Source organism: Coregonus lavaretus (assembly GCF_964263955.1).
Source record: "Coregonus lavaretus genome assembly, chromosome: 19".
Classification (NCBI taxonomy): domain Eukaryota; kingdom Metazoa; phylum Chordata; class Actinopteri; order Salmoniformes; family Salmonidae; genus Coregonus; species Coregonus lavaretus.
Genome location: NC_140006.1, coordinates 48,686,182 through 48,712,296, shown reverse-complemented (window position 1 = coordinate 48,712,296; position 26,115 = coordinate 48,686,182). Strand labels below are relative to the sequence as shown.

At 49.0% G+C, this 26,115-nt stretch overlaps 1 protein-coding gene across 2 annotated transcripts in view; it reads right to left on the bottom strand.

Annotated features, from left to right (window-relative positions):
* Positions 1-12,080: 12,080 nt before the first annotated feature.
* LOC311146611 (macrophage mannose receptor 1-like) overlaps positions 12,081-26,115 on the bottom strand; it is a gene marked incomplete at its 3' end in the record, with an annotated part of 67,788 nt that continues 53,753 nt past the window's right edge. The window contains exons 24-32 of one of the 2 annotated variants that reach the window (XM_084183140.1): positions 25,403-25,438; positions 25,103-25,196; positions 24,525-24,757; positions 23,921-24,086; positions 16,395-16,565; positions 15,732-15,848; positions 12,870-13,037; positions 12,646-12,669; positions 12,081-12,370 (exon numbers count right to left, since the gene is read on the bottom strand). In XM_084183140.1, the coding sequence (XP_084039266.1) occupies positions 12,081-12,370; positions 12,646-12,669; positions 12,870-13,037; positions 15,732-15,848; positions 16,395-16,565; positions 23,921-24,086; positions 24,525-24,757; positions 25,103-25,196; positions 25,403-25,438 (1,299 nt within the window). The remainder of the gene's footprint in view (positions 12,371-12,645; positions 12,670-12,869; positions 13,038-15,731; positions 15,849-16,394; positions 16,566-23,920; positions 24,087-24,524; positions 24,758-25,102; positions 25,197-25,402; positions 25,439-26,115) is intronic. The other variant, XM_084183141.1, reaches the window with a different exon arrangement.

Here is a 26,115-nt window from a genome sequence, read left to right as displayed (position 1 = left end):
GAAGACAGACAGGGAAGGAGATGAGAACAGAGGAGCAGGGAAGACAGACAGGGAACGAGATGAGAACAGAGGAGCAGGGAAGACAGACAGGGAAGGAGATGAGAACAGAGGAGCAGGGAAGACAGACAGGGAAGGAGATGAGAACAGAGGAGCAGGGAAGACAGACAGGGAAGGAGGTGAGAACAGAGGAGCAGGGAAGACAGACAGGGAAGGAGGTGAGAACAGAGGAGCAGGGAAGGAGATGAGAACAGAGGAGCAGGGAAGACAGACAGGGAAGGAGGTGAGAACAGAGGAGCAGGGAAAACAGACAGGGAAGGAGATGAGAACAGAGGAGCAGGGAAGACAGACAGGGAACGAGATGAGAACAGAGGAGCAGGGAAGGAGATGAGAACAGAGGAACAGGGAAGACAGACAGGGAAAGAGATGAGAACAGAGGAGCAGGGAAGACAGACAGGGAAGGAGGTAAGAACAGAGGAGCAGGGAAGACAGACAGGGAAGGAGGTAAGAACAGAGGAGCAGGGAAGACAGACAGGGAAGGAGGTAAGAACAGAGGAGCAGGGAAGACAGACAGGGAAGGAGGTAAGAACAGAGGAGCAGGGAAGACAGACAGGGAAGGAGGTGAGAACAGAGGAGCAGGGAAGACAGACAGGGAAGGAGGTAAGAACAGAGGAGCAGGGAAGACAGACAGGGAAGGAGGTGAGAACAGAGGAGCAGGGAAGACAGACAGGGAACGAGGTAAGAACAGAGGAACAGGGAAGACAGACAGGGAACAAGATGAGAACAGAGGAGCAGGGAAGACAGACAGGGAAAGAGATGAGAACAGAGGAGCAGGGAAGATAGACAGGGAAGGAGATGAGAACAGAGGAGCAGGGAAGACAGACAGGGAAGGAGATGAGAACAGAGGAACAGGGAAGGAGATGAGAACAGAGGAACAGGGAAAGAGATGAGAACAGAGGAACAGGGAAGACAGACAGGGAAAGAGATGAGAACAGAGGAGCAGGGAAGACCGACAGGAAAAGAGATGAGAACAGAGGAGCAGGGAAGACAGACAGGGAACGAGATGAGAACAGAGGAGCAGGGAAGACAGACAGGGAAGGAGGTGAGAACAGAGGAGCAGGGAAGACAGACAGGGAAGGAGATGAGAACAGAGGAGCAGGGAAGACAGACAGGGAAGGAGATGAGAACAGAGGAGCAGGGAAGACAGACAGGGAAGGAGGTGAGAACAGAGGAACAGGGAAGGAGGTGAGAACAGAGGAGCAGGGAAGGAGGTGAGAACAGAGGAACAGGGAAGACAGACAGGGAACGAGGTAAGAACAGAGGAGCAGGGAAGACAGACAGGGAAGGAGGTGAGAACAGAGGAGCAGGGAAGACAGACAGGGAACGAGGTGAGAACAGAGGAACAGGGAAGGAGGTGAGAACAGAGGAGCAGGGAAGACAGACAGGGAAGGAGGTGAGAACAGAGGAGCAGGGAAGACAGACAGGGAACGAGGTGAGAACAGAGGAGCAGGGAAGACAGACAGGGAAGGAGATGAGAACAGAGGAGCAGGGAAGACAGACAGGGAAGGAGGTAAGAACAGAGGAGCAGGGAAGACAGACAGGGAAGGAGGTAAGAACAGAGGAGCAGGGAAGACAGACAGGGAAGGAGATGAGAACAGAGGAGCAGGGAAGACAGACAGGGAAGGAGATGAGAACAGAGGAGCAGGGAAGACAGACAGGGAAGGAGATGAGAACAGAGGAGCAGGGAAGACAGACAGGGAACGAGATGAGAACAGAGGAGCAGGGAAGACAGACAGGGAAGGAGATGAGAACAGAGGAGCAGGGAAGACAGACAGGGAAGGAGATGAGAACAGAGGAGCAGGGAAGACAGACAGGGAAGGAGGTGAGAACAGAGGAGCAGGGAAGACAGACAGGGAAGGAGATGAGAACAGAGGAGCAGGGAAGGAGATGAGAACAGAGGAGCAGGGAAGACAGACAGGGAAGGAGGTGAGAACAGAGGAGCAGGGAAGACAGACAGGGAAGGAGGTGAGAACAGAGGAGCAGGGAAGACAGACAGGGAAGGAGGTGAGAACAGAGGAGCAGGGAAGGAGATGAGAACAGAGGAGCAGGGAAGACAGACAGGGAAGGAGGTGAGAACAGAGGAGCAGGGAAGACAGACAGGGAAGGAGATGAAAACAGAGGAGCAGGGAAGACAGACAGGGAACGAGATGAGAACAGAGGAGCAGGGAAGGAGATGAGAACAGAGGAACAGGGAAGACAGACAGGGAAAGAGATGAGAACAGAGGAGCAGGGAAGACAGACAGGGAAGGAGGTAAGAACAGAGGAGCAGGGAAGACAGACAGGGAAGGAGGTAAGAACAGAGGAGCAGGGAAGACAGACAGGGAAGGAGGTAAGAACAGAGGAGCAGGGAAGACAGACAGGGAAGGAGGTAAGAACAGAGGAGCAGGGAAGACAGACAGGGAAGGAGGTGAGAACAGAGGAGCAGGGAAGACAGACAGGGAAGGAGGTAAGAACAGAGGAGCAGGGAAGACAGACAGGGAAGGAGGTGAGAACAGAGGAGCAGGGAAGACAGACAGGGAACGAGGTGAGAACAGAGGAACAGGGAAGACAGACAGGGAACAAGATGAGAACAGAGGAGCAGGGAAGACAGACAGGGAAAGAGATGAGAACAGAGGAGCAGGGAAGACAGACAGGGAAGGAGATGAGAACAGAGGAGCAGGGAAGACAGACAGGGAAGGAGATGAGAACAGAGGAACAGGGAAGGAGATGAGAACAGAGGAACAGGGAAAGAGATGAGAACAGAGGAACAGGGAAGACAGACAGGGAAAGAGATGAGAACAGAGGAGCAGGGAAGACCGACAGGGAAAGAGATGAGAACAGAGGAGCAGGGAAGACAGACAGGGAACGAGATGAGAACAGAGGAGCAGGGAAGACAGACAGGGAAGGACAGAGAGAGATGAGAACAGAGGAGCAGGGAAGGAGGTGAGAACAGAGGAGCAGGGAAGACAGACAGGGAAGGAGATGAGAACAGAGGAGCAGGGAAGACAGACAGGGAACGAGATGAGAACAGAGGAGCAGGGAAGACAGACAGGGAAGGAGATGAGAACAGAGGAGCAGGGAAGACAGACAGGGAAGGAGATGAGAACAGAGGAGCAGGGAAGACAGACAGGGAAGGAGGTGAGAACAGAGGAGCAGGGAAGACAGACAGGGAAGGAGGTGAGAACAGAGGAGCAGGGAAGGAGATGAGAACAGAGGAGCAGGGAAGACAGACAGGGAAGGAGGTGAGAACAGAGGAGCAGGGAAAACAGACAGGGAAGGAGATGAGAACAGAGGAGCAGGGAAGACAGACAGGGAACGAGATGAGAACAGAGGAGCAGGGAAGGAGATGAGAACAGAGGAACAGGGAAGACAGACAGGGAAAGAGATGAGAACAGAGGAGCAGGGAAGACAGACAGGGAAGGAGGTAAGAACAGAGGAGCAGGGAAGACAGACAGGGAAGGAGGTAAGAACAGAGGAGCAGGGAAGACAGACAGGGAAGGAGGTAAGAACAGAGGAGCAGGGAAGACAGACAGGGAAGGAGGTAAGAACAGAGGAGCAGGGAAGACAGACAGGGAAGGAGGTGAGAACAGAGGAGCAGGGAAGACAGACAGGGAAGGAGGTAAGAACAGAGGAGCAGGGAAGACAGACAGGGAAGGAGGTGAGAACAGAGGAGCAGGGAAGACAGACAGGGAACGAGGTAAGAACAGAGGAACACGGAAGACAGACAGGGAACAAGATGAGAACAGAGGAGCAGGGAAGACAGACAGGGAAAGAGATGAGAACAGAGGAGCAGGGAAGATAGACAGGGAAGGAGATGAGAACAGAGGAGCAGGGAAGACAGACAGGGAAGGAGATGAGAACAGAGGAACAGGGAAGGAGATGAGAACAGAGGAACAGGGAAAGAGATGAGAACAGAGGAACAGGGAAGACAGACAGGGAAAGAGATGAGAACAGAGGAGCAGGGAAGACCGACAGGAAAAGAGATGAGAACAGAGGAGCAGGGAAGACAGACAGGGAACGAGATGAGAACAGAGGAGCAGGGAAGACAGACAGGGAAGGAGGTGAGAACAGAGGAGCAGGGAAGACAGACAGGGAAGGAGATGAGAACAGAGGAGCAGGGAAGACAGACAGGGAAGGAGATGAGAACAGAGGAGCAGGGAAGACAGACAGGGAAGGAGGTGAGAACAGAGGAACAGGGAAGGAGGTGAGAACAGAGGAGCAGGGAAGGAGGTGAGAACAGAGGAACAGGGAAGACAGACAGGGAACGAGGTAAGAACAGAGGAGCAGGGAAGACAGACAGGGAAGGAGGTGAGAACAGAGGAGCAGGGAAGACAGACAGGGAACGAGGTGAGAACAGAGGAACAGGGAAGGAGGTGAGAACAGAGGAGCAGGGAAGACAGACAGGGAAGGAGGTGAGAACAGAGGAGCAGGGAAGACAGACAGGGAACGAGGTGAGAACAGAGGAGCAGGGAAGACAGACAGGGAAGGAGATGAGAACAGAGGAGCAGGGAAGACAGACAGGGAAGGAGGTGAGAACAGAGGAGCAGGGAAGACAGACAGGGAACGAGGTGAGAACAGAGGAGCAGGGAAGACAGACAGGGAAGGAGATGAGAACAGAGGAGCAGGGAAGACAGACAGGGAAGGAGGTGAGAACAGAGGAGCAGGGAAGACAGACAGGGAAGGAGATGAGAACAGAGGAGCAGGGAAGACAGACAGGGAAGGAGATGAGAACAGAGGAGCAGGGAAGACAGACAGGGAAGGAGGTAAGAACAGAGGAGCAGGGAAGACAGACAGGGAAGGAGGTAAGACAGACAGGGAAGGAGATGAGAACAGAGGAGCAGGGAAGACAGACAGGGAAGGAGGTGAGAACAGAGGAGCAGGGAAGACAGACAGGGAAGGAGGTGAGAACAGAGGAGCAGGGAAGACAGACAGGGAAGGAGATGAGAACAGAGGAGCAGGGAAGACAGACAGGGAAGGAGGTGAGAACAGAGGAACAGGGAAGACAGACAGGGAAGGAGATGAGAACAGAGGAGCAGGGAAGACCGACAGGGAAGGAGATGAGAACAGAGGAGCAGGGAAGACAGCATATGATTAATGAATTAATAATACTAAACTTAATATATATATTATTTTTTATTTTTTTTAGTCATTTAGCAGACGCTCTTATCCAGAGCGACTTACAGGAGCAATTACGGTTAAGTGCCTTGCTCAAGGGCACATCGACAGATTTTTCACCTAGTCGGCTCGGGGATTAGAACCAGCGACCTTTCGGTTACTGGCACTGCGCTCTTAACCACTAAGCTACCTTCTCTCAGTTCATCACAATTACATAGCAGTGTCTCTAGCGGTGTCTCCTAACCAGCCTTGGGTCCCCAGTTGGCGCGAGGGTATCTTAGAGCAGGTGAGGTGGCGATGACGGGACTTGGGGTTGGCATCCTCTCTCACGTCAATCAAATTCAATCAAATGTATTTATGAAGCCCTTTTTTACATCAGCAGATGTCACAAAATGCTATACAGAAACCCAGCCTAAAACCCCAAACAGCAAGCCATGCAGATGTAGAAGCACAGTGGCTAGGAAAAACTCCCTAGAAAGGCAGGAACCTAGGAAGAAACCTAGAGAGGAACCAGGCTCTGAGGGGTGGCCAGTCCCCTTCTGGCTGTGCCGGGTGGAGATTATAACAGTACATGGCCATTAAGGCCAGATTTTTCTTCAAGATGTTCAAACATTCATAGATGAACAGCAGGGTCAAACAATAATCACAGTGGTTGTAGAGGTTGCAACAGGTCAGTACATCAGGAGTAAATGTCACTTGGCTTTTCATAGCCGGGCATTTAGAGGTTGAAATAGCAGGTGCGGTAGAGAGAGAGAGTTGAAAACAGCAGGTCTGGGACAAGGCAGCACGTCCAGTGAACAGGTCAGGGTTCCATAGCCGCAGGCAGAAGAGTGGAAACTGGAGCAGCAGCACGACCAGGTGGACTGGGGACAGCAAGGAGTCATCAGGCCAGGTAGTCCTGAGGCATGGTCCTAGGGTTCAGGTCCTCCGGGATGGGAGGGAGAGAGGGAGAGAGAGAGAATTCGAGGGAGCATACTTAAATTTACACAGGACAAAGGATAAGACAGGAGATTTACACCAGATATAACAGACTGACCCTAGCCCTCCAGCACATAGACTATTGCAGCATAGATACTGGAGGCTAAGACGGGGGGGGGACGGGGACGGGGGGGGGAGGGGGGGGGGAGGGAGACACAGTGGCCCCGTCCAATGATACCCCCGGACAGGGCCAACCAGGCAGCATATATCCCCACCCACTTTGCCAAAGCACAGCCCCCACACCACCAGAGGGATATCAACAGACCACCAACTTACTACCCTGAGACAAGGCTGAGTATAGCCCATGAAGATCTCCTCCATCGCACGAGCCCAAGGGGGCACCAAACCGTACAGGAAGATCACGTCTGTGACTCAACCCACTCAAGTAACGCACCCCTCCAAGGGACAGCATAGAAGAGCACTAGTAAGCCAGTGACTCAGTCCCCGTAATAGGGTCAGAGGCAGAGAATCCCAGTGGAGAGAGGGGAGCTGGCCAGGCAGAGACAGCAAGGGTGGTTTGTCGCTCCAGTGCCTTTCCGTTCACCTTCGCACCCCTGGGCCAGACTCAATCATAGGACCTACTGAAGAGATGACTCTTCAGTAAAGACTCAAAGGTTGAGACCGAGTCTGCGTCTCTCACATGGACCGGCAGAACATTCCATAAAAATGGAGCTCTATAGGAGAACGTTATGCCTCCAGCTGTTTGTTTAGAAATTCTAGGGACAATAAGGAGGCCTGCGTCTTGTGACCGTAGCGTACGTGTAGGTATGTACGGCAGCACCAAATCGGAGAGATAGGTAGGAGCAAGCCCATGTAACGCTTTGTAGGTTAGCAGTAAAACCTTGAAATCAGCCCTAGCCTTAACAGGAAGCCAGTGTAGAGAGGCTAGCACTGGAGTAATATGATCACATGGTTCTAGTCCAGATTCTAGCAGCCGTGTTTAGCACTAACTGAAGTTTATTTAGTGCTTTATCCTGGTAGCCAGAGAGTAGAGCATTGCAGTTGTCTGATCTAGAAGTTACAAAAGCATGGATTAGCTTTTCTGCATCTGTCACGACTTCCGCCGAGGCTGCCTCCCCTCCTTGTTCGGGCAGGCTTCGGCGTTCGTCATCACCGGCTTACTGTGGGCCAACGGGGTGTGGAACGAAGGAGGAGCCGCGTTGGAGAACTATGGGGAGTTCGCTCGCCTCTTTCGGGCGGTCTTCGATCACCCGCCCGAGGGTCGAGAGGCGGGCGAGTGGCTGGTCCACCTGAGGCAGCGGACGAGGACTGCGCAGGACTTCGCATTGGAGTTTCGAACTCTGGCAGCTGGAACCGGGTGGAACGAGCGGGCCCTGATCAACCATTTCCGGTGCCATCTGCGGGAGTACGTCCGACAGTAGCTAACCTGCTATGACACCATGTTGTCCTTCTCGCAACTGGTGGACATGGCCATTTGTTTGGACAACCTGCTGGCAGCCAGATGACGTCCTGGAGGAGGTCTGCCCATTTCCACCCTGGCCAACTAGGATCCAGAGTGGAACCGCTAGCCGCGAGAGGGGAGGACGACAGCGCCAGCGCCAGTGCCACACTGGTGGCACAAAGGGACATTCCACCACACGTTTTCGTCAACGCTCTTCTGGGTCTGGAGGCGGAAGGCAGGGCACTTTTTGAGTCCCCTGCTTTCCCTGTGGTATTAGGTATCCCTTGGCTAGCACTCCACAACCCCACCTTCTCATGGCCGCAGAGGGTTCTCACAGGGTGATCGCGAGAGTGTCAGGGTAGGTGTCTAGGTGTTTCCGTTGGTGCAACCACGTGGAAAGTCCAGACAGTACCTCCACCGTGCGCATTCCCCCCAAATACCTCAATCTAGCGCAAGCGTTCTCTAAAACGCAGGCGACTAAGTTACCACCTCATCTGGCGGGGGATTGCATGATAAACCTCCGGGTAGACGCTGTTCCTCCCAGGAGTCATGTGTATCCCCTGTCACAGGCTGAAATGGAGGCTATGGAAACATATGTTATCGAGTCCCTGCGCCAGGGGTATATACGTCCCTCCACTTCACCCGCCTCCTCAAGTTTCTTTTTTGTGAAGAAGAGAGACGGCGGTCTGCGCCTGTGCATTGATTATTGACCACTGAACAAGGAGACGATACGATTTAGTTATCCTCTCCCCCTCATTCCTTCAATGATTGAGTCAATGCGTGGGGCGCGCTTCTTCACCAAATTAAATCTCAGGAGTGCGTACAACCTGGTGCGTATCAGAGAGGGGGATGAGTGGAAGACAGCATTCAGCACAACCACAGGGGATTATGAATACCTGGTGATGCCCTATGGTTTGATGAATGCTCCACCCCGATCCATCACTACCGTTCGTAGTGGAAGTGGATGTGTCCGAAGTTGGGATAGGAGCTGTCCTGTCTCAACGCTCAGGCATGCCACCCAAGCTTCGCCCCTGTGCGTTCTTCTCTAAGAAGCTCAGCCCGGCGGAGCAGAACTACGGCGTTGGTGATCGGGAGCTGTTGGCTGTTGTCCGAGCCTTGACCGTGTGGAGGCATTGGCTCGAAGGGGCGAAACACCCTTTCCTCGTCTGGACGGACCACCGTAACCTGGAGTACATCCGGGCAGCGAGGAGGCTGAACCCTCGCCAGGCCAGGTGGGCCCGATTCTTCACCCGGTTTGATTTCACTCTATCATACATCCTGGGTATGAAGAATGTGAAGGTAGACGCACTGTCCCGACTGTATGAAACAGAGGAGAGGCCCAGAGACAACACCCCCATACTCCCGGCCTCCTGCATTGTGGCGCCGGTAGTATGGGCGATGGACGCGGATATAGAGCAGGCATTACGCATGGATCCATCTCCACCGCAGTGTCCAGATGGGCTACAGTACGTGCCTGCTCTTATCCGTGATCGTCTGATCTACTGGGCACACACGTCACCCTCCTCTGGCACCCAGGTATCGGTTGTACAGTGCGCTGCCTGACAGGAAAGTACTGGTGGCCTACCTTGGCTAAGGACGTGAGGGTGTACGTCTCCTCCTGCTCGGTGTGCGCCCAGAGTAAGGCACCTAGGCACCTCCCAGCGGGTAAGTTACAACCTTTACCAGTTCCACAACGACCATGGTCTCACCTTAGTATTGATTTTCTGACTGATCTTCCCCTCTCCCAAGGTAACACCACCATCCTGGTCATTGTGGACCGCTTTTCCAAGTCCTGCCGCCTCCTTCCTCTGCCTGGTCTCCCCATGGCCCTGCAGACTGCGGATGCCCTGTTTACTCACGTCTTCCGGCACTACAGGGTGCCAGAGGATATAGTGTCCAACCGAGGTCTCCAGTTCACGTCCAAGGTTTGGAAGGCATTCATGGAACGTCTGGGGGTCTCGGTCAGTCTGACCTCTGGGTTCCACCGCGAGTCAAATGGGCAGGTGGAACGGGTAAATCAGGATGTGGGTAGGTTCCTGCGGTCCTACTATCAGGACCGGCCGGGGGAGTGCTCTGTATTCTTGCCATGGGCAGAATATGCCCAGAACTCCAAAAACACCATTCCAATGTGTTTTAGGTTACCAACCGGTTCTGACCACTTCTTTATTGACCGAGTCACTGGTGCTTCCTGCTTTAGTTTGTAAGCAGGAATCAGGAGGAGCTTCGTACGCGTCACTGTGTGTGACGTAAAAGTGATCTAGAGTTTTTTTTCCTCTGGTTGCACATTTAACATGCTGGTAGAAATGAGGTAAAGCAGATTTAAGTTTCCTTGCATTAAAGTCCCTGGCCATTAGGAGCGCTGCCTCTGGATGAGCATTTTCCTGTTTGCTTATGGCCTTATACAGTTCATTGAGTCCGGTCTTAGGGACAGCATCAGTTTGTGGTGGTAAATAGACAGCTACGAAAAATATAGATGAAAACTCTCTTGGTAAATAATATGGTCTACAGTTGATCATGAGATACTGTACCTCAGGCGAGCAAAACCTCGAGACTTCCTTAATATTAGATTTTGTGCACCAGCTGTTGTTTACAAATATACACCTCCACCCCTTGTCTTACCGGAGGCACCTGTTCTATCTTGCCGATGCAGCGTATATCCCGCCAGCTACAGTGAGGGAAAAAATTATTTGATCCCCTGCTGATTTTGTACGTTTACCCACTGACAAAGAAATGATCAGTCTATAATTTTAATGGTAGGTTTATTTGAACAGTGAGAGACAGAATAACAACAACAAAATCCAGAAAAACGCATGTCAAAAATGTTATAAATTGATTTGCATTTTAATGAGGGAAATTAGTATTTGACTCCTCTGCAAAACATGACTTAGTACTTGGTGGCAAAACCCTTGTTGGCAATCACAGAGATCAGACGTTTCTTGTAGTTGGCCACCAGGTTTGCACACATCTCAGGAGGGATTTTGTTCCACTCTTAAAGGGAGTGCTCCTAATCTCAGTTTGTTACCTGTATAAAAGACACCTGTCCACAGAAGCAATCAATCAATCAGATTCCAAACTCTCCACCATGGCCAAGACCAAAGAGCTCTCCAAGGATGTCAGGGACAAGATTGTAGACCTACACAAGGCTGGAATGGGCTACAAGACCATCGCCAAGCAGCTTGGTGAGAAGGTGACAACAGTTGGTGCGATTATTCGCAAATGGAAGAAACACAAAAGACCTGTCAATCTCCCTCGGCCTGGGGCTCCATGCAAGCTCTCACCTCGTGGAGTTGCAATGATCATGAGAACGGTGAGGAATTAGCCCAGAACTACACGGGAGGATCTTGTCAATGATCTCAAGGCAGCTGGGACCATAGTCACCAAGAAAACAATTGGTAACACACAGCTTTGCACACTCTAGAGAGAGTGTGTGTCCTAACCCTCTACAGAGAGTGTGTGTGTGTGTCCATCCAGAGGGTGAAGGAGAGAGGTATCTGCTAGCATGCATTAGCGCAATGACTAGAAGTCTATGGGTATCTGCTAGCACGCATTAGCGCAATGACTAGAAGTCTATGGGTATCTGCTAGCACGCATTAGCGCAATGACTAGAAGTCTATGGGTATCTGCTAGCACGCATTAGCGCAATGACTAGAAGTCTATGGGTATCTGCTAGCACGCATTAGCGCAATGACTAGAAGTCTATGGGTATCTGCTAGCACGCATTAGCGCAATGACTAGAAGTCTATGGGTATCTGTTAGCAATGACTAGAAGTCTATGGGTATCTGCCCATAGACTTCTAGTCATTGCGCTAATTCTAGTTAGCATTGGCTAGCGAAACTACCTCTAACTTCTTTCATACTGGAGACAGAGACATAAAAATGGAATCAATCATTGCCAAAATCCCAAAGTATCCATTTAAGGCTGATCTTGTCGGATTGTACAGTTCAGAAATGGTACGAGACAAATCACCCAGGCAGCTCCTCGGCTTCTTGCTCCAGTATGACCTGAGACTGTCCCCGAGGCGACAGAGTTACTGCAGCTGGTCCAATAGAAAGTTGCTAACCGGCCACAGACCTCACAGCACGTCCCATGACTCCTGGGTCAAAAATGTGAAGGTAGAAACAAGAGGTTTCTAATATCCCATAACTCTTGGGGAAAAACCAAGGGATCAGCGAAGCTAGTTATCAACGGAGCTGGTCCAATGAATTTGTTTATTTTCGAAAGCTTGTGCACATAAATATAACATGTCCTAACCTGGGTTGGATCTTTAACCTTAGTAATAATAATAATAATAATAATATGCCATTTAGCAGACGCTTTTATCCAAAGCGACTTACAGTCATGCGTGCATACATTTTTGTGTATGGGTGGTCCCGGGGATCGAACCCACTACCTTGGCGTTACAAGCGTTGTGCTCTACCAGCTGAGCTACAGAGGACCCCCCGACTCCCCCCTTGACTCCCCCTGACCCCCCGACTCCCCCCTTGACTCCCCCCGACCACCCCCCGACTCCCCCTGACCCCCCCCCAACTCCCCCTTGTCTCTCTCCAATCACAGAGTGATCATTGGCTGAGCCTGCTCCTCCATGTGTTTGACCAGTTGGCTAGTGTCCACTGTGCTGGGGTTGACCACATCGACCTCGGTGACAGGCTCCGTGTAGAGGGGGTTGTCGAAGGCTCTCCAGCCTGCGCTGAAGACCAGGGGTTTGGTGAAGGAGGGCAGGGGACGGCCGGTCTTCTTGTAGAGCATTAAGGCTGTGAGACCCATCAGACACAGGGAAGCCAGCACCACCACCACTGCCAGGCCTGAATACACACGCCTCTGACCTCCCTTCAGAGACACTGCAGGATCACAGGGATAAATATTATAGTATGGCTATGATTGATTGACTGATATGACTGATTGGATGATTGGTTAATTAACTGAGTGGTTGATTGACTGAGTGGTTAATTGACTGCGTGGTTAATTGACTGCATGGTATTCGACTGATTGATTGATTAATTCATTGACTGATTGATTGATTAGTTGATTGAAGGATGGATGATTGGTGGATGGATGGATGGGTTGGTTGGTTGGTTGGTTGGTTGATTGATCGACTCATTCATTTATAACTCACCATGTGTTGGTAATGTTTCTAGAACTGGAGGTGGAAAAGAGAGGATTATTAAGAAGGTATTATTAAGAAGTCCAACGGTGTCTATTATCCTAATTCCTCAAATACTTCTTCATCATTGCCTTCATTTCATACAGTTCTATTGACATTCACATGTGTAGTCCACTATGGAGTGAGAAAGAAAGTTGTGTGTTTATTGTAATAGAGCCATGGTGCTCCTCTCTCACCTTTGGGCTTCTTACAGATGTATGGTTTGTCATGCCATCTGGGGGCAGTGCTCCAGGACCCATCGGAGGATAGCATCTCTCCATAGTTGTTTTGGTTAGAGTCGTAGGGCTGTCCCTCTGCCCAGTTAATGTAGTCCAGCACTGTTTGGTCAACCCACTGCCACTTACCTGCAACAGGGTCTGTTGTTAGTCATTTGGGTACCTACACTCTTACAAAGAAAGGTTCTATCTAGAACCAAAAAGGGTTCTTCGTCTGTCCCCATTGGAGAACCCTTTGAAGAACCCTTCTGGGTTCCAGGTAGAACCATTGTCGGTTCCATGTGGAACACCTCGTTTGAAAGGGTTCTACATGGAACCCAAAAGGGTTTTAACTGGTCCTTCAAAGGATTCTCACATGGGGACAGCCGAAGAACCATTTTGGAACCTTTTTATTCTAAAAGTGTATGTGTGTTTTGTACAGTTCTCTCCAGGAGTTGTAGTTACCTAGGTGTGTTTTGTACAGACCTATCCAGAATGATTGGTAGTTACCTAAGTGTGTTTTGTACAGTTCTATCCAGGAGTCGTAGTTACCTAGGTGTGTTTTGTACAGACCTATCCAGAATGATTGGTAGTTACCTAAGTGTGTTTTGTACAGGCCTATCCAGAATGATTGGTAGTTACCTAGGTGTGTTTTGTACAGACCTATCCAGAAGGATTGGTAGTTACCTAGGTGTGTTTTGTACAGGCCTATCCAGAAGGATTGGTAGTTACCTAGATGTGTTTTGTACAGTTCTATCCAGGAGTCGTAGTTACCTAGGTCTGTTTTGTACAGTTCTTTCCAGAAGGATTGGTAGTTACCTAGGTCTGTTTTGTACAGTTCTTTCCAGAAGGATTGGTAGTTACCTAGGTGTGTTTTGTACAGACCTATCCAGAAGGATTGGTAGTTACCTAGGTGTGTTTTGTACAGGCCTATCCAGAAGGATTGGTAGTTACCGAGGTGTGTTTTGTACAGTTCTATCCAGGAGTCGTAGTTACCTAGGTCTGTTTTGTACAGTTCTTTCCAGAAGGATTGGTAGTTACCTAGGTCTGTTTTGTACAGTTCTTTCCAGAAGGATTGGTAGTTACCTAGGTGTGTTTTGTACAGTTCTATCCAGGAGTCGTAGTTACCTAGGTGTGTTTTGTACAGACCTATAAAGAAGGATTGGTAGTTACCTAGGTGTGTTTTGTACAGTTCTATCCAGAATGATTGGTAGTTACCTATGTGTGTTTTGTACAGTTATATCCAGAATGATTGGTAGTTACCTAGGTGTGTTTTGTACAGATCTATCCAGGAGTCGTAGTTACCTAGGTGTGTTTTGTACAGGCCTATCCAGAATGATTGGTAGTTACCTATGTGTGTTTTGTACAGTTATATCCAGAATGATTGGTAGTTACCTAGGTGTGTTTTGTACAGATCTATCCAGGAGTCGTAGTTACCTAGGTGTGTTTTGTACAGACCTATCCAGAAGGATTGGTAGTTACCTAGGTGTGTTTTGTACAGTTCTATGCAGGAGTCGTAGTTACCTAGGTGTGTTTTGTACAGACCTATCCAGAAGGATTGGTAGTTACCTAGGTCTGTTTTGTACAGTTCTATCCAGAAGGATTGGTAGTTACCTAGGTGTGTTTTGTACAGTTCTATGCAGGAGTCGTAGTTACCTAGGTGTGTTTTGTACAGACCTATCCAGAATGATTGGTAGTTACCTAGGTGTGTTTTGTACAGTTCTATCCACGAGTCGTAGTTACCTAGGTCTGTTTTGTACAGGCCTATCCAGAATGATTGGTAGTTACCTATGTGTGTTTTGTACAGTTATATCCAGAATGATTGGTAGTTACATAGGTGTGTTTTGTACAGACCTATACAGAAGCATTGGTAGTTACCTAGGTGTGTTTTGTACAGACCTATAAAGAAGGATTGGTAGTTACCTAAGTGTGTTTTGTACAGTTCTATCCAGGAGTCATAGTTACCTAGGTGTGTTTTGTACAGTTCTATCCAGGAGTCATAGTTACCTAGGTGTGTTTTGTACAGTTCTATCCAGGAGTCATAGTTACCTAGGTGTGTTTTGTACAGACCTATACAGAAGGATTGGTAGTTACCTAGGTGTGTTTTGTACAGTTCTATCCAGAAGGATTGGTAGTTACCTAGGTGTGTTTTGTACAGTTCTTTCCAGAAGGATTGGTAGTTACCTAGGTGTGTTTTGTACAGACCTATCCAGAATGATTGGTAGTTACCTAGGTGTGTTTTGTACAGGCCTATCCAGAATGATTGGTAGTTACCTATGTGTGTTTTGTACAGTTATATCCAGAATGATTGGTAGTTACATAGGTGTGTTTTGTACAGACCTATACAGAAGCATTGGTAGTTACCTAGGTGTGTTTTGTACAGACCTATAAAGAAGGATTGGTAGTTACCTAAGTGTGTTTTGTACAGTTCTATCCAGGAGTCATAGTTACCTAGGTGTGTTTTGTACAGTTCTATCCAGGAGTCATAGTTACCTAGGTGTGTTTTGTACAGTTCTATCCAGAAGGATTGGTAGTTACCTAGGTGTGTTTTGTACAGACCTATACAGAAGGATTGGTAGTTACCTAGGTGTGTTTTGTACAGTTCACTCCAGGAGTCGTAGTTACCTAGGTGTGTTTTGTACAGGCCTATACAGAAGGATTGGTAGTTACCTAGGTGTGTTTTGTACAGGCCTATCCAGAAGGATTGGTAGTTACCTAGGTGTGTTTTGTACAGATCTATCAAGGAGTCGTAGTTACCTAGGTGTGTTTTGTACAGGCCTATCCAGAAGGATTGGTAGTTACCTAGGTGTGTTTTGTACAGATCTATCAAGGAGTCGTAGTTACCTAGGTGTGTTTTGTACAGGCCTATCCAGAAGGAAGAGTAGCTGTCTTTCAGTAACTCTATGTTGCTCTTTATGAAGCGGAGTTCCTCAGGGTCCTCGATGCTCACCAGAGATGCCCCTTAACACACAATATTCTTATTAATGCTTCTCCATTTACTTTCTTTATGTTCTGTCAAGTTCGTGGAATACTGGATCCCAATTCCAGTTATCTCCTTCCCTCCCTGAAGCGTGCACCTGTTCACTCCCCGCAAGGATTTAAAAGCATTGGATTGGTCTAGCAGCCTGTGTCCTACCACACGTCTTACACCAATGCAGTAAACAAGTACACACTTGGAGGAGAAGGGGAGAGAATGGGAGATGGGCCCAGTCCAAAATCGCACCATTTTATAACGGCACCCCCGTATAGAGCCCTGGTCAAAAGTAGTGCACTATGTAGGGAATAGTGTAGTGGACACTAAGTACTATGCCCTTGCATCTAAAATGAAACTTGTTATCAAATCTTGCATATTGAATATACATGCATGTACCCAGAATAATTCTGTATTAAATAATGTGTTACATGGCCTCTAGTCTCCTCTCTCTCCTGCCAAGTCAATTTATCAGAAATCACAGGTCTACAACAGGGTGACATTCTTTGACACACCCTTGGTTTTGAGGCTCCTACCTTTGTGTATACAGCTGGTGGAGGCGTAGGCCCACTCTATGTCATCATTGACGAAGCTGTAGCAGTGCCCTCTGAAGGGCAACCAGGACCAGGGGCTGTTCCAAACACCGATCTGCTCCTCCTCCTGGATACACTCCCCGGGGTACTGGGACGAGGCAGTGGGCGGGACGGCTGTGGGGGGAACCAACCAATAGGATTACAGCACTGCACAGGGATCTACCAATAGGATCATTCCTTCCCTGCTGCTTACACACACTGGGGAATTTGACTGTCTCACCTGGTATGCTCCCTCTAATTCTCTATCCCTCCCCTCCCGGGGGATCTGAGCCCTAGGACCATTAAATAATTTAGACGTATACACTGAAACGGTGACTGAGTTTATCAGGAAGTGTATAGGTGATGTTGTGCCCACTGTGACTATTAAAACCTACCCTAACCAGAATGTGTGGATAGACGGCAGCATTCGCGCCAATCTGAAAGCGCGAACCACCGCATTCAACCATGGCAAGGTGACTGGGAATATGGCAGAATACAAAACAGTGTAGCTACTCATTCTGCAAGGCAATTAAACTGGCAAAACGTCAGTATAGAGACAAAGTGGAGTCGCAATTCAACGGCTCAGACACGAGACGTATGTGGCAGGGTCTACAGACAATCACAGACTACAAAAGGAAAACCAGCCACGTCGCCGACACCGACGTCTCGCTTCCAGACAAGCTAAACACCTTCTTCGCCTGCTTTGAGGACAACACAGTGCCACCGACGAGGCCCACTACCAAGGACTGTGGCCTCTCCTCCATGGCCGACGTGAGTAAGACATTTAAGCATGTTAACCCCCGCAAGGCTGCAGGCCCAGACGCCATCCCTAGCCGTGTCCTCAGAGCATGCGCAGACCAGCTGGCTGGAGTGTTCATGGACATATTCAATCTCTCCCTATCCCAGTCTGTTGTCCCCACATGCTTCAAGATGGCCACCATTGTTCCTGTACCCAAGAAAGCAAAGGTAACTGAACTAAATGACTATCGCCCTGTAGCACTCACCTCTGTCATCATGAAGTGCTTTGAGAGACTAGTCAAGGATCATATCACCTCTACCTTACCTGTCACCCTAGACCCACTTCAATTTGCTTACCGCCCCAATAGATCCACAGACAATGCAATCGCCATCACACTGCCCACTGCCCTATTCCATCTGGACAAGAGGAATACCTATGGAAAAATGCTGTTCATTGACTATAGCTCAGCATTCAACACCATAGTACCCTCCAAGCTCATCATTAAGCTCGAGGCCCTGGGTCTGAACCCCGCCCTGTGCAACTGGGTCCTGGACTTCCTGACGGGCCGCCCCCAGGTGGTGAAGGTAGGAAACAACATCTCCACTTCGCCTATCCTCAACACTGGGGCCCCACAAGGGTGCGTGCTCAGCCCCCTCCTGTACTCCCTGTTCACCCATGACTGCGTGGCCAAGCACACCTCCAACTCAATCATCAAGTTTGCAGACGACACAACAGTAGTAGGCCTGATTACCAACAATGACGAGACAGCCTACAGGGAGGAGGTGAAGGCCCTGGCGGAGTGGGGCCAGGAAAATAACCTCTCTCTCAACGTCAACAAAACGAAGTAGCTGATCGTGGAATTCAGGAGACAGCAGAGGGAGCACCCCCCTGTCCTCATCAACAGGACAGCAGTGGAGAAGATGGAAAGCTTCAAGTTCCTTGGCATACACATCACAGACAAACTGAAATGGTCCACCCATGCAGACAGTGTGGTGAAGAAGGCGTAACAGAGCCTTTTCAACCTCAGGAGGCTGAAGAAATTTGGCCTGTCACCTAAAACCCTCACAAACTTTTACAGATGCACAATTGAGAGCATCCTGTCGGGCTGTATCACCACCTGGTACAGCAACTGCACCGCCCACAATCACAGGGCTCTCCAGAGGGTGGTGCGGTCTGCCGAACGCATTACCGGGGCAAACTACCCGCCCTCCAGGACACCTACAGCACCCGATGTCACAGGAAGGCCAAAAAGATCATCAAGGACATCAACCACCCGAGCCACTGCCTGTTCACCCGCTATCATCCAGAAAGCGAGGTCAGTACAGGTGCATCAAAGCTGGGACCGAGAGAATGAAAAACAGCTTCTATCTCAAGGCCATCAGACTGTTAAATAGCCATCGCTAGCACATTAGAGGCTGCTGCTGCCTATTGAAATCACTGGCCACTTTAAGAAATGGAACACTAGTCACTTTAATAATGTTTACATATCTTGCACTACTCATCTCATATGTATATACTGTATTCTATTCTATAATATTCTACTGTATCTTAGTCCATGCCACTCTGTCATTGCTTGTCCATATATGTATATATTCTTAAATCCCATTCCTTACTTTTTTGTGTGTATTGGGTATATGTTGTGAAATTGTTAGATAATACTGCACTGTCGGAGCTAAAAGCATAAGCATTTGGCTACACCTGCTATAACATCTGCTTAATACGTGTATGTGACAAATCAAATTTGATTTGATTTGATGCCTCAGGACTACCTGGCCTGATGACTCCTTGCTGTCCCCAGTCCACCTGGTCGTGCTGCTGCTCCAGTTTCCACTCTTCTGCCTGCGGCTATGGAACCCTGACCTGTTCACTGGACGTGCTACCTTGTCCCAGACCTGCTGTTTTCAACTCTCTCTCTACCGCACCTGCTATTTCAACCTCTAAATGCCCGGCTATGAAAAGCCAAGTGACATTTACTCCTGATGTACTGACCTGTTGCAACCTCTACAACCACTGTGATTATTATTTGACCCTGCTGGTCATCTATGAACGTTTGAACATCTTGGAGAAAAATCTGGCTTTAATGGCCATGTACTGTTATAATCTCCACCCGGCACAGCCAGAAGGGGACTGGCCACCCCTCAGAGCCTGGTTCCTCTCTAGGTTTCTTCCTAGGTTTCTGCCTTTCTAGGGATTTTTTCCTAGCCACCGTGCTTCTACATCTGCATTGCTTGCTGTTTGGGGTTTTAGTCTGGGTTTCTGTATAGCACTTTGTGACATCTGCTAATGTAAAAAGGGCTTTATAAATACACTGCTCAAAAAAATAAAGGGAACACTTAAACAACAGAATGTAACTCCAAGTCAATCACACTTCTGTGAAATCAAACTGTCCACTTAGGAAGCAACACTGATTGACAATAAATGTCACATGCTGTTGTGCAAATGGAATAGACAACAGGTAGAAATTATAGGCAATTAGCAAAACACCCCAAATAAAGGACTGGTTTTGCAGGTGGTGACCACAGACCACTTCTCAGTTCCTAAGCTTCCTGGCTGATGTTTTGGTCACTTTTGAATGCTGGCGGTGCTTTCACTCCAGTGGTAGCATGAGACGGAGTCTACAACCCACACAAGTGGCTCAGGTAGTGCAGCTCATCCAGGATGGCACATCAATGCGAGCTGTGGCAAGAAGGTTTGCTGTGTCTGTCAGCGTAGTGTCCAGAGCATGGAGGCGCTACCAGGAGACAGGCCAGTACATCAGGAGACGTGGAGGAGGCCGTAGGAGGGCAACAACCCAGCAGCAGGACTGCTACCTCTACCTTTGTGCAAGGAGGAGCAGGAGGAGCACTGCCAGAGCCCTGCAAAATGACCTCCAGCAGGCCACAAATGTGCATGTGTCTGCTCAAACGGTCAGAAACAGACTCCATGAGGGTGGTATGAGGGCCCGACGTCCACAGGTGGGGGTTGTGCTTACAGCCCAACACCGTGCAGGACGTTTGGTATTTGCCAGAGAACACCAAGATTGGCAAATTCGCCACTGGCGCCCTGTGCTCTTCACAGATGAAAGCAGATTCACACTGAGCACATGTGACAGACGTGACAGAGTCTGGAGACGCCGTTGAGAACGTTCTGCTGCCTGCAACATCCTCCAGCATGACTGGTTTAGCGGTGGGTCAGTCATGGTGTGGGGTGGCATTTCTTTGGGGGGCCACACAGCCCTCCATGTGCTCGACAGAGGTAGCCTGACTGCCATTAGGTACCAAGATGAGATCCTCAGACCCCTTGTGAGACCATATGCTGGTGCGGTTGGCCCTGGGTTCCTCCTAATGCAAGACAATGCTAGACCTCATGTGGCTGGAGTGTGTCAGCAGTTCCTGCAAGAGGAAGGCATTGATGCTATGGACTGGCCCGCCCGTTCCCCAGACCTGAATCCAATTGAGCACATCTGGGACATCATGTCTCGCTCCATCCACCAACGCCACGTTGCACCACAGACTGTCCAGGAGTTGGCGGATGCTTTAGTCCAGGTCTGGGAGGAGATCCCTCAGGAGACCATCCGCCACCTCATCAGGAGCATGCCCAGGCGTTGTAGGGAGGTCATACAGGCACGTGGAGGCCACACACACTACTGAGCCTCATTTTGACTTGTTTTAAGGACATTACATCAAAGTTGGATCAGCCTGTAGTGTGGTTTTCCACTTTAATTTTGAGGGTGACTCCAAATCCAGACCTCCATGGGTTGATAAATTTGATTTCCATTGATAATTTTTGTGTGATTTTGTTGTCAGCACATTCAACTATGTAAAGAAAAAAGTATTTAATAAGATTATTTCATTCATTCAGATCTAGGATGTGTTATTTTAGTGTTCCCTTTATTTTTTTGAGCAGTGTACATTTGATTGATTGATTATTTGATTGGTGACTACTAACACACTGGGGTAGGTGCAGGGGCGGTCTGTTCAATAGGGCGATATGGGCGACGCACTGCCAAACGGGAAAAGGAAGGGATTTTTTTTCTAATCAATTATATCACGGCAACAGTAGTTCAGTGTTCTAATCTAGACGTTTGATCTGCCAGCCACTAAATGTCCAATCAGGCTAAAGTCGTGCTTCAAATGTCCCCGCCCGTTTTGGGGCGATTTCAGTCAGGTTGAAAATCGGCCAGAAGTCTCTCATAGCCTCTAATGTAAAAAATTTTTTTTTCAAATTTCAGAGCTTTCAATACAATCTCTATGGGTTTCTGAGGGCTTGCACTTACGCGCTTTCGTCATACGTAACGTAACGTAACCATGAACGTAACTAAGAAACTACTCTTTCACCCTGAAGGCGGCACGGCAGACAGCACCGCTTGGACAGCGACTGGTGTAACCGACATGCACCATCTTTCAGAAAAGATTAAGAAAAATGAGCTGTCAAAGACCCACATTGATAGCTTTTTGAGATTGTCTGCTTTGGGGAGAGTGAATATTGCCACTCAACTGGATGAGGGATACAGGCTAGCTGTCCACCGCGATAACGATGAGGTTAGCAACAGCAGAGTCGTGAACACTGTCTACGAGAATCGAGACGACCTCATAGAATGTTTTGAAGCCATCCGGATGGGTTCATTGGGTTCATTTCACCAGCCCACCGTACCAGAAGCTACAGAAGAAGGACATCGATGCTGTCTTTATCAAACGTGCCCTCGACAGCTTCGCAAGCAGTGTGCAGGCCATAAGGTAAGATAAAGATTAAACAATATCATTCGATCTTTCTCAAAGCAGAGCTTTATTTGAAAATGTATGCATGAAAGGAGACTGCATTTGTGTTTGAAATTACATTATTCTCATTATATATGGCCAGTGGTGTAATCTATCTTATTTTATATACTATGTGTACTGTACAGTGGTGCTCATAAGTGTATGAACACATTCTAAAGCTGACTAAAAAGAGGAATAAAAAAATAAAAAAATCATCTTTTGGAAATTGATCTTAATGACTTAATTAAAAAAGTTGGAAAATCCAACCTTTAAGGACACCAATTTTCTTTTCTTTTTTATTCCTCTTTTTAGTCAACTTTAGCATGGGATCATAAGCTTATGAGCACCACTGTATACTGTGCTGAACATCCAGGCTATGTGAGACACAAAGGCTAACTTAAACACTAAAGACTTTATGCATCCCTGCTCATTTTAAGTGGAACTGAAGTATTTGTACTATACATGGATACATTGCATATACCTGTGCATCACATAGACAACAATACTGTACAAAGCCAACAAACACATTGGTCTGTTTGCCTTCAGGGACTCCTCTCAACAGCAGCTGCAAGAAGCAACAGGAGCCAAAAGACCCAGAACAGCTTTGAGAGAAGAGGAGAAGCAGAGGCTGTCTGAAGAGGTCTGCAACACCATCCTGGATCACACCAAAGAAAGGTTCTCTTTCTCTGGCCACCTTGTGAGTGCTACCTTACTGCAAGCAGACATGTTTGAAAGGTACTGCCATTCAAAAAAATAAAAAATCTGTTCATGTTCATTTTTACAAATCTATACAATTGGCCAGAATATGGTTGTTCATATTTACAAATCTATACAATTGGCCAGAATATGGTTGTTCATTTTTACAAAGCCATACATATTGTTTATGCAGTGTTGAGGAATGTGAAAGAACACCCTTGATTATTTTTACTGTGATAACTTATTTTGCTTTTGTAAGCCAACACTTTTGAGATCAGTCAATAAATGCTTCTGGTATTGACTTATATGCTGCCCCTGTCTTCATGTTGTTGCTGGACATATCTTTTTAAAAATGTGTGTAGGTCACCTAAATCATCAGAAAAATTGCCCCCCCTGAGAATTTTTTCAGGAGCCGCCACTGGGTAGGTGACTGACTCACCTGGTGACTACTAACACACTGGGGTAGGTGACTGTCTCACCTGGTGACTACTAACACACTGGGGTAGGTGACTGTCTCACCTGGTGACTACTAACACACTGGGGTAGGTGACTGTCTCACCTGGTGACTACTAACACACTGGGGTAGGTGACTGACTCACCTGGTGACTACTAACACACTGGGGTAGGTGACTGTCTCACCTGGTGACTACTAACACACTGGGGTAGGTGACTGTCTCACCTGGTGACTACTAACACACTGGGGTAGGTGACTGACTCACCTGGTGACTACTAACACACTGGGGTAGGTGACTGACTCACCTGGTGACTACTAACACACTGGGGTAGGTGACTGACTCACCTGGTGACTACTAACACACTGGGGTAGGTGACTGTCTCACCTGGTGACTACTAACACACTGGGGTAGGTGACTGTCTCACCTGGTGACTACTAACACACTGGGGTAGGTGACTGACTCACCTGGTGACTACTAACACACTGGGGTAGGTGACTGTCTCACCTGGTGACTACTAACACACTGGGGTAGGTGACTGTCTCACCTGGTGACTACTAACACACTGGGGTAGGTGACTGTCTCACCTGGTGACTACTAACACACTGGGGTAGGTGACTGTCTCACCTGGTGACTACTAACACACTGGGGTAGGTGACTGTCTCACCTGGTGACTACTAACACACTGGGGTAGGTGACTGTCTCACCTGGTGACTACTAACACACTGGGGTAGGTGACTGTCTCACCTGGTGACTACTAACACACTGGGGTAGGTGACTGTCTCACCTGGTGACTACTAACACACTGGGGTAGGTGACTGACTCACCTGGTGACTACTAACACACTGGGGTAGGTGACTCTCTCACCTGAGGATTGCTTACACACACTGGGGTAGGTGTGGTTACAGAGGGCTGTCTTCCAGGTGCCTTCCACGTCCAGGTAGACACAGGGCCGGTCTCTGCTGGGCTCCCCTTGGGCCCACTTGGCCAGGCTCAGGGGCCAGCCGTCCATCCACCTGAAGTAGCCTTGCGTCTGAAAAAAAACCCCACTACAGCTGTAAGTCAGTTGGTTGAGCATTGCGCTTCCAACTTCAGGATCGTGGGTTTGATTCCCGCTGGGGCCACCCACGCGAAAATGTATTCACGCATGACTGTAAGTCGCTTTGGATAAAGCATCTGATAAATTGCATCTGTTATATTACAGTACAGTAGCCTGTCTTGATCATCTGAAAACGTAACGTTATGCTCCTTAGATAATGCCTAGGCTTTATCTCAGAGGGCTAACACAGTTTTTGTTGTGTGGTGCTGTAAACGACCCTGTGGTTGAAACCCAGTTGGTCACACTATCTAGCAGTGAGGAGAAAGGTACCAGTAAGCTGCCCTATTCTGATGAGGAGTCTGTTGCACCTGAAGAGACAGCCAGCAGTGAGGAGAGGGTACCAGTAACTAGTAGTAGTAGCTAGTACTCTACCTCATTCCTATTGAGTCCGATCCACAGTGGTGACTGCAGCTTCAGAGCCTGCAGCTCCAGGTAGGCTACTGACAGTTCATCCAGGGTGCTAGCCAGCTGGCCCTCCTCGGCCTCACACTGCATCCGGGCCTCGGGCCATGTCTGGTTCCGGGGCAGCACCATGTAGGAGTCGTTGGCCAGCTTCACCCATCCTCTGGGTAACGCTGTCGGGGCTGGGACTGGGATGCCTGAGTCTAGGAGGGCAGAGCAACAGTTAGTCACATCACAAATCAGAGGGCTGAGGATGGAGACAAGAAGAACGAGGAAGAAGAGAAAAAGAGAAGGGGGAAGAGGAGGAGGAGGAGGAGGAGAGAGAAAGAAGAGGAGGAGGAAGATGAGGAGGAGGAGGATGAGGAGGAGGAAGAGAGAGAGATAAGAAGAGGAGGAGGAGGAGGAGGAGGAGGGAGAACGAAGAGGAGGAGGAGTAGGAGGAGGCAGAGAGAGAGGAGGAGGAGGAGGAGGAGGAAGATGAGGAGAGAGAGAGCGAAGGGGAGGAGGAGGAGGAGGTAGAGAAGAAGTAGAAGAATGTCTTTACTCACCAACTTTGCGCTGACAGATGAAGCCGTGTGTATCGTTGCAGGACCTGTGCTGCCATTTCCCCAAGATGGATGAGGAACTGGCCATCACAAAACACTGACAGTGAGAGAAAGATGATCAATGCCACCACAACATTCACAGTCACAGACTTCATTCTGTCATATAATATAGCTTTGAGCAAAATGTATGGCTAGCACATTAAATAATACATTATTAATATATTATTTGTATTGTTATTATATCAGATGTATTGTGTGTAATTCTCATTTTGAGTGATGATAGTTAGTTTAAATGGGTCTTACCTTATTAGACTGAGAGATAAATATATCTAAGAAATGCTACAATTAAACAAGCCAAATGATATATGTTAGTGGTATTTATTCAGAAATGTTTCTAGAGATACACTATAGGGATTTGGTCTATGTGTTTCAGTATCTTATGTTATCTTATGAACATATGTACAGTAGGCCTGTCGGTGGGGGTGGGGGTGTGGTGTGGGTGTGTGGTGTGGTGTGGGTGTGTGGGTGTGGGTGTGGGTGTGTGGTGTGGTGTGGGTGTGTGGGTGTGTTGTGTGGGTGTGGGTGTGTGGTGTAGTGTGGGTGTGGGTGTAGGTGTAGGTGTGGGTGTGTTGTGTGGGTGTGTGGGGGTGTGGGTGTGTGGTGTGGTGTGGTGTGGTGTGGGTGTGTGGTGTGGTGTGGGTGTGGGGGGGTGTTGTGTGGGTGTGGGTGTGTGGTGTGGTGTGGGTGTAGGTGTGGGTGTGTTGTGTGGGTGTGTGGGGGTGGGGGTGTGGGTGTGTGGTGTGGTGTGGTGTGGGTGTGGGTGTGTGGGTGTGGGTGTGTGGTGTGGTGTGGGTGTGTGGGTGTGTTGTGTGGGTGTGGGTGTGTGGTGTGGTGTGGGTGTGTGGGTGTGTTGTGTGGGTGTGGGTGTGTTGTGTGGGTGTGGGTGTGTGGGTGTAGGTGTGGGTGTGTTGTGTGGGTGTGTGGGGGTGTGGGTGTGGGTGTGTGGTGTGGTGTGG